Here is an 8907-nt window from a genome sequence, read left to right on the forward strand (position 1 = left end):
ATAATCCAGAGGATCTTTGACGAAGTTTAATGCCCAGGGTGTCTCAATATTCACCCTTTCCCCCAGGGCCTGTTATTCAGGCAAATATTTCTATTTATTCCCTCCTCATTTCCCTTCCTTTGGCAGGAACCCAGAAACTAAATCTCTCTGCTTCTCCTTTGAGGCTTTCATTCCTTCAGGGATTCCTCTACATGACATCATTTTTCCTGAACACAGTGTCTGCCAACACCAGCCACCAGCCACAGTGCGGTGGGGGCCAGTACTTTCTTCCTAGGAACTCTTCAACCCCATTCCTGTGATATTGCTTAAGGAGAAGCTTCTATCGACTAGAAAACCAAGAGGCTAAGAGGTGGCCCCCTAAAATGAAGTTCTGGGTTGAAGACAGCAGAAGTTGGTTCTCAATCTCTTAGGATTCAGGCCTGGAGCTCGGGAAGGTCACTCTCCCATCCCCGGCCCTGTTGCCTCTGGAAAGACCTGGCTCAAGAGGAGAACGTGGCAGCTTTCCTCTTAGAAAGAGAATCTGGGGGAATCAGTTTCCCCTATGTCTTACCCTTACCATTCACCAGGAATCCCACCCTTTTGGGGGATTCTAGGATGGGGATAGGGGAGAGACTAAGACCCTACCCTCCCAAAACCCACCTATGCCTCCAGAACTTGGGGTCCTTCATGTGGGGCGTGTGAAGGGCCCGTTGTGTTCCTAACCAGAAGGAAACCAGGCGCCCTCCTTAGTTCCTGTATCTGATCACTGAGCACTTGACTTTGTTCGCTGGAGATTTTGGGAGGGAATAACGCAGTTCTAACTAGGCATCAAGGAGCTACATCAAAGCTCTCTTCTTTAAGGAATGCCACTGGTAGGAAGATGACCCCCATCTGGAAAGGACAGAAAAAAATACGGCTGACCCTTTGCCATACATCAAAGCCGAACGCTGCAAGATTCCCCCGCCCCCCTGTCTTCCTCACCTTTCTCATTTGTTCTTGGAGAAGGAAGGAAAATATTCTTTTTCTTCCAGATTGAGACCTTCTCTGGAAGGAAAAGCTTAGCTTTCTCCAACTGGAGGAGTTACAATTTCAAAAAACAAGAACAATGTAGCGCTCCTCTCGCTCTCACTACCGTCTCAACTCTCGCATTCTTTCCAGTCAAATTCACCTCGGCCGTTCCTTCTGGAAGAATGAGCCACCACGGGGCAAGAGAAGCGGCTGGCAGAGTGTGGAGGTCTCCTCAACGTGCAGGAAGGAGAAGCTGAGAAATCCTCTCTTTTCCACTGGGTGCTGGTGACTCAGAGAAAGCCTCCATACCTGGTTAGCCACCAGCAGCAGGCCTCAGAGGGGAAGTTCTCTTCAGCTGGTGGAAGGGGAGGAGGTGGTGGTGGGTCCCCCAGTCTGGTTTTCTAACCTTCCTTCCCCAGCCAGGGGAGGAAACAAGATTCTTCCCTGGTTGGCCCAATGAGCCTGGAGCAGAGCAGACAATTCTCTGAGATGTCATTGGGCCACATTTAATTGTCCAACTACTGCATCTGCGTAGAAAGTCTTTGAATGGGAACTTTTAATGGAATGGTCTCTCTCTTTTAATGAGAACAGAAAAGGATCTGCGGATAAACAAGCTGTGCAGTTTTAGCAAGCAGCCTTCGAGACGTCATTTCTGAAGTTGCGCTTGGCGGTTCTCGCATATCGAGAGGGTGACCGAATTTCCTGGTTTCGATGGAGGAAAGTTGCTCCGGGCCCTCCTCGACCAGATGCGGGCCATGCGGGGCCGGGGGCGACGGCTCCTAAAGGACGATAGGCCTGGGAGGATGCAGGCGCCAGCCCTGCGCAATGCCTGCTCTGACCCCGCCAGCCGCAGAGCCCGCGGCGGGGAGCGCAGAAAGCGATGTACGGTGTACGTGCGTAGGGGGCTGGGGAAGAACGCGGGTGGGCCAGCAAGAGCAAGCCTCGGGTAGGAAGCGGCGGGCTGGGGCCGCGTTGGGGAGACGCTGCAGCCAGACCAGAGACCCACCCGGAGCTGTGGATACGGCGCGGCGAAAGCACCGGGAGCCGCGGCGCTGGCGAGCGCTCTGCTGGGAAGAGCGCGCCGTGGGGCCTTACTGGAAACACGCCGGATCAGGTTCCAGATCAATGAAATCTGGGTCCACACGTTTACGTTACTGTAGCCAGCATTAATGCTCTTTTAATCTTCTAAACATTATCAGCATCGATCTCCCTCCATATACACATTCGTTTGAGAAAGTGACATAACCACATGGTGGAAAGCCTGGAATAAAAATAAGTGTGCTGCCTCTCCCGTCGAGGGCGCCCGGCGTCCAGGTCGACTCCTGGAGCCGGGCTTCACTAACCTCCTTCATGTCCCGACTCCTCGGGCAGCTCTCGCCCACCCGAATGCGTGCTGGGAAGGTGTTCTCAAGGCATGGGGGGTTGACCAGGCAAGGACAGTAGCGAGCTTTTCAATCGTTTAATCCCATAAGCAAGCAGGCGAAAATGTTGTGTTTTCCGTACCGACATCGGCAGCACGTAGCCTCTCGCCCCAGATCCCGAACTAAACTGCCGGGAGAGATGGACTGAGCTGGGCTGGGAGCCGGACCAACGGGAGGGATGGTGGAGTAGGGGACTCTGCGAATGAGGGTCCCTCCTCCATCCCTGGTTTTAGGGGTGCAGGTCGGTCTGCATAGCCTAAAACGTCCTCGTGCCAAAGAAGACATTCATTGGTGCCTGTGGCAAAGAGCCTCTAAGCACTGCCCCATCATGCTCCGCCACTGCGGGCGTCAGGTGGCCCCAGCGACATTTTGGCAGGTTAGTTAAGGGATCACCGCTGCCTGAATAGAGATGGTTCCAGATTTGGGGTTAGGAGTTGCTGTCTGAAGACGGCCATGCGTCTGTGCGACTGAGTAGATTGCTCTGGGAGCCCAAGTTACAAGATATGTCGCTGCACGCCCTGTCTTAGGGACGCTGGAGGAAATCACTCCCCACACTGAGGCCTTCATTTTGCCCTGAGGAGCGCCAGTCCCGGTTCTTGCCTGGCTTCTCTCCCTGTTTGTGTTTGTGCTTGATTCAGAGGCTTCTTGGGCTCAAAGCTGGAGAGTATTGGTGCACAAACCCACTGGAGTTTGTCGTCGAAGCTTCTTGCCCAGTTAATAAAACACTGCCGTGGAGGACCCAGCCTTGGGAAACCACCGAAGAGGCCCAAATGGGTGTGGTTGCAACCACTTGCTGCTCTCACCACCCTTTCCCAACCAAACGGTGCGCTTGGGGTCCATTTTTCTGAAATCTAATGCTGGGGATATCTGAGTCTTCCCGATTTCTCCCTTCCCCTTGAAATGCCGCCCTGGGCTATTGGATACACCAAGGAGGTGGGTAGGGAGGAGAAGGATCTGCTTCTGTGGTGACGGGGTATACTTCACCTAAGCGTGAGGTTTGTCTGCGCTGGCCCACATCAGATATCTTAATTCTGTTTGGGCCTCTGGGAACTTCCAGATGGACCCAAAATTTGAAAGAGAAATGTAAACGAGAGGTGGGTGGTGGGGGAGGAAGGCCAGATCTGGGCAACATGAGAGGGAGGGACGCCGGCTGAGAGGCTTGGGGCTGGGAGGCTGGTGCAGCCGCCCTGTGGAGCCACTGGGCTTGTTTAACTCTGGGAGCCCAACGGTGTGGGCCTTCAGCAGCGTCCGGTGGGGATTCCAATCAATACTCCTGGCAGAGAAGGCCTCCGCTTTTCTTCTCCATTTGTTCCTATCCCCTAGCGCTCTTGAGCACATAATACCTACTTACCAGCCTCAGCTTCTGCGTCATGTCTGAAGAGACTGATCTACTGACCCCAAACTGAAAGGCCTTCCATGTAATAATAACCACTCAACACACTTGTAGTTGCTGATAAAATGGCCAGATAAAATGGCCCGATAAAAAGGCTAAAGCTCTTGTCCCTTTTCAACTTGGGGTAATAAAACACGCACATTTGAATGCTCAAGCAAAGTGAGGTCCTCGTCAGGAATTCCCCACTCTCTGAAGGAGTCTTTCAGTCTCTCCAGGAGGTGGTTTCAGAGCTCATCTTAGAAAAGCCCCCTGCATCAGTGACCAGCCCGAGTCTTCCTGGGCTTCCTCCCACCCCATGAGTGGTGGGATTGGGGAACCCCTGGGAATGCCACACGACCCCTCATCCCAGCAATGCTTGGGGCGGTTGTAAAAGCTGAGATGTGCTAACATCACTTTCAGATATAGAGGCAGGAAAGCACTTACAAAAAAAAAAAAAAAAAAGCTCTGTCCTTTGCTGGATGCAGGCGTGGGAGGGCTGCAGCGCCTGAGATGGGCTGGAGTAGAATAGCTGTCATCCGGCCTTTAACTGTACCCCCCAAAGACCAGCTGCCAAGTTCCTCTGGCCTCCGGTGCCCAGGAAGCCGCCACGTGCTAGAGCTGCCCCAGAGGGACTCCAGGAGAGGGGAGGACTAAGACCAAAAGGTACCACACTGTTCGGAATAGTCTGTGAGCCTTCAGTTTATTTCTCACCTCTGCTCTATTCATTGGTTAACCTTTGCTAGGAACCAAGAGCAAATCAGAGAAAAACGTAGAAGAGATTGAAGAGTAAGCTAAAGGAAAAGGATAAAGTCGATCTCTAAATCTAAGCAAAAAGTACTTAGAGTTCACTAATTTTGAGAATCTCTTTGGGGAAAAGCTAGTTTTCTTTATCTTCTCAGGTCAACACTGCAGGGCAATGGGAGGTAGGAATCCTCCAACAGCCGGCAAAGGCTGAGGTGGTCAGAACGGAAACGCGCCCTCCCTTCGCCATGGTGAACACGCTGCCTGTCACACCCACCAACTCCGTCCGGAGTTCGTAGTGTGTACCACACAAGCCAGGCTCAGCGGAGCGAGGAAAGCCCCGGAGCGCGGGAGAGGAAGCCTGAGCTCTCTGCTCCGGAAGCATGTTGTGTGCAGCTGGCTCGGAACCGCACGCGTCCCCCTGTCCGCACCTATGTAAATCATTGCCGTCATGACTTGTCCCCAAGATGTCCTGCCGATCCCAAGAGATCGCCCCAGTCCACGAGAAGTGCTCATCTGGGTTTGCAGTAGGGTAGTGTGTGTACATCCTAATGGAGTGCCTGGACACTTTACCCCTCTGGGCCCGCGGCTCGATCCTGGGGGCAGCGAAATTGCCACGCGCACCGCGCTGGGTCTGTGCGCACAAAAGCGCGCAACTGCGTGCCAGTCGCAGCCACCGCTGCGTTTTTCTCTATCGCTCCCACCGCCCACACAGGAGGTGTCCGGGCTCATAGAACAATAGAGGGCTGTACCTCGCAGCTCGGCCGCTAGAGGAGGCACAAAGAGCCAAGCCGGCTCCAGAACAATGTAACCAGCTCGTCAATTCATCCCCTCCCGCCGGCCGCCGGCCCTCCCTGCCGCCGCGCTACGCATACAATCGGCGTCTGCTTAATGCAAAGGCGGAGCCTGTAGCCCGCGGCCAAGATGCATTAACTAATCTGCATCTTAATTTCTCAGCTCCTCTTCTCCCGGGCTCCTAGCTTGTATCTGAGCCCAGCCAAACCTCGGAAAATTACAGCAAACGCTCGGAGCTGGGCAAGGTTGGCTGGCGAGTGAGGAACGGCGCTCTTCATTCTTAGTTTCTCTTCCCCTGTCCTCCCAGAAGTGAATGTGGCAATCCCAACCTTCGTCCCTGCAACCTCCCCTAGCTGCGGGCAGTGATACGGAAGCTGGCCCAAGCCGGCTCTTTCGGTCAGAAAGTCCCCACGCCAACGCCAAGGGCTCGGGAAGGAAGCGCTCGGGAAGGAAGCGCTGTTACAGTCTGGCCACCCGTTCCCCGCGCGGGCAAGTCTGTGACTCTTGCCAATGATCAAATAAGTTTGCCTAATATGGTGGGTAGGAAAACAGAAAGATATTTTTCCTTTACGAAGAGCAAAGGCCCTCGGCTGCCTTCATATAGTGAAACCAGGCAGTTCTGGAAAACCGAAATGTATTGTCTAAACAAGAGTTCAAGTGCACAAGGTTTTGAATAAGGGCAATTCCTGGTCTCTGTGAATCCTGGAAAGAGAGGCCTCCTAGCCGGACACCTGGGCACCTCCATCTCGCCTCCAAAAGAGAGGGCAAAGTTGGCCCGTTGAGGGGAGGGGTAATGAAATGTATGTGTGTTTGGGAGGAGGGTGTCAGTCAATGAAAGCTAGTAGACAAGGAAGAAGAGAAGAAACAAGAAAAACGAATTAAGGAAGAGGACAGAAAGGAAATAAAAGAAGAAATAAAGTCGAGAAGAAATAGGAAGTGGGAAGAAAGCAGGAGGAACCTAGAGAAGTGCTAGGCGCACTGACCCGGAGCCACAAGCAGCCCGGAACCCTCTTCCCAGCCTGGCTCCAGACGACCCTCTGGGCTTACCTGCCAAACGTAAGGCGGACATGCGCTGGAACTCGGGCTCCTGCAGCCACTTCCACATCCTGCGGAAGGTCTCCCTGCCAGATTTGAGTTTACTCCACGGTTTTGGGTTCCGGAGCAGGTCGGAGAGAGTCCCCTGAGACCGGCACAGCACCCTCTGCGCGAAGATCGCCTGCGGGATGCTGTAGCGCTTCAGCTCGGCGGTGATGCGCTGGGCCACTTCTTTGGTGTTGATCTCCTCCAGCTGGCCGGATGTGGCCACCTGCGAGCCCGACGAGGACGAAGGTGGCCGCTCACGGCTGGGCGCCAGCACCGGCCCGTGGGACTGAGTGTGGCCTGGGTGGTGCAGGCCGTTGAGGTGCGACATCATGGCCGCGGGCGGGGTGCCTAGGCCGCGGGACAGGTGCTGCTCACCGCGGGTCAGCATGGCAGTGTGGTGCGCGTCAAAGTTGGGGCTGAGCATTTTGTCGTGGCCCGGCGGCCCGTAGTTGGGCAGGCTCTGCTGGGCGTTGTGGAGGCCGCCCAGCCCGTTACCCAGCGGCGTGGCGGCCAGCGGGGACAGGCTCTGGCTCATGCCCGGCATCTCCTTGTAGGGGCTGTAGAGGTTGTTCATGGCCGGGAGCCCGCGCTCGTCGCGCATGAGGGTGAAGCTGCCGCTGACGTTGCCCGACAAGCGCTGGTGGTGGTGGTGGTGGTGGTGGTGCGGATAATTGGTGGGGGTGCGGTGGTGGACTTTTAATCCGTGCAGTGGAAGGAATGGGCGGCAGCGGTTGGAGAGGTGTCAGCGTGGTATAGGTGTTGCTCATGCCCATGCCGGGCGGGGACGAGTCGCAGGACATGCTCATGGCGTGATGGAGCGGGATGGAGAGCTCGGGCCGGTAGTCGCTGCCGTCCAGGATCGAAGCCATGCTAGTGACCATGGCCGAACGCGACGCCGCCGCCGCTGCCGCCGCCGCCGTGCCCAGCTCCTGGTGCGCTGCTGGAGGCGGCGGCGGCGGCGGCGGGCCCCGCAGCGAGCCAGCAGCGCCGCGGCCCGCGTGGTGGGGGCTGGGGCTGGCCAGCAGCTCCTGCTCATGGCCCGGGCCTCCGCCGCCGCCCCCGCCGCCCCCGCCGCCGCCCCCACCGCTGCCGCCGCCGGCTGGCCCGTGCAAAGTGCCCAGACTTTCCATTGTCAGCTCCGGGTTCATGGCGCAGCCTTCTAGTTCTTTGGTGAGGCATCGATAGGCGGTGTAGGCAGCCTTCATTCAGTCCATCAGGGCACAGGGGCAGCGGGGCGGCAGGGGCGGCCGACGGGCTGGCAAAGCGCGCGTGGCGGAGCTGGACGCGGGAGCAGGGGAGGGCGCAGGAGTGCGTGAGTGTGTGGAGGGGGAGCGTGCGTGCGGGTGTGCGCCCCGGGCTGCGGGCGGCGGGCGCGCCCGGGGTGGGGGCGGGGTGGGGGCGGACAGGGCGTGCGTGCGGGAGAGGAGAAGGGGCGGGGAGGGAGGGAGGGAATCACCGAGCCCCGCCGCTCCGGCCGGCGCGCTGCCTCGCCATGTCCCAACCCGCTCCGGCGCCGACGTCTTCTGTTTGGGTGAGCGGGAGCTGTCCAGAAGGGCTCTGCCTCTGGCCGGGGCAGCCAACCTACCCTCCCGGACCCGGGGCGGGGCAGCGCCCGATGAGCGCCCGGAACAGCCACTCCGAGGCCGCGACTGGCTCGACGAGGCGGGCCTCCTGAGCGCAACTACCAATGGCTTAGGAGGGGGCGGGGATGCGCGTTTCATGTTTGGCTGACGGCTCTGTGTCTTTTTTTTTTCCTCCTATGGCACTGGAATCAAACGTCAAGGAGAGGGAGGGAGGAAGAGGGAAGAAGGGGTAGTGGGGTGAGATGAGAGAGTCGAGTGCGAGTGAGGAACAGAAATTATGTTAAAGATGCTGCGCCGTATCCTTCCTGAGCAGCAGAAATCTGGGGAAAAGGACATCGCTTCAGTTCACTTCGCCTCACCTCAAAGCTTTTCTCGAGGCCAGGAAGCGGGGAGGAAAAGACTCCGCTACAAGCTGGTGTAAAAACAAGCACACGTCTCCCAGTAAGCCACTTCCCAAGCGTCCCTAGCTGGGAGCCAGTAGTTTAACCTTTTGAAATGCAGGAGCTAATGTGTTCTAATGCAGCGTAAATTCCCGAGACTGGGGCGTGCGTAATCTACCCGGCGAAAGGAACTCCAGCACCCTCGGCTCCTGTGAGCTGCGGCGGATGGACGCAAGCCCACAGGCGGCGCGGCCCGTGGTAATGCATGCAAAGTTAATACAATAACATCATTTAATTACCCGGCGAACCCATGAATCTCCCAGTTATGAGGCTTCAGAAGGGCCCTGGATTGCAAAACAAAACTAGAACTCCAGAAGCTGCGGTTTCAAGGCGACCAAATCATTAGAGAGACTCGGAAAGAAGTGGCACGGTGGTGGTTTGGGTGGAGGGGTTGCGGCGGGATTTTTGCAGATGCTTACAGCGAGCAAACTTCTCATAGAGGAAGGGAGTATGTAAATTGTCTGGGACGACATCCGCGGTTACAC

General features: G+C 56.7%; 1 protein-coding gene across 1 annotated transcript in view; it reads right to left on the bottom strand.

Moving 5' to 3' along the window:
- Positions 1-7639, bottom strand: part of ONECUT2 (one cut homeobox 2) — a 48447-nt gene extending 40808 nt beyond the window's left edge. Inside the window, 2 exon segments of the mRNA XM_039840938.1 lie at positions 6364-7072; positions 7074-7639. Of these exon segments, the coding sequence (XP_039696872.1) occupies positions 6364-7072; positions 7074-7604 (1240 nt within the window). The 5' untranslated portion in view covers positions 7605-7639.
- Positions 7640-8907: the final 1268 nt, after the last annotated feature.

Source organism: Pteropus medius, unplaced genomic scaffold (assembly GCF_902729225.1).
Source record: "Pteropus medius unplaced genomic scaffold, Ma_sr-lr_union100, whole genome shotgun sequence".
NCBI classification, from domain to species: Eukaryota; Metazoa; Chordata; class Mammalia; order Chiroptera; family Pteropodidae; genus Pteropus; species Pteropus medius.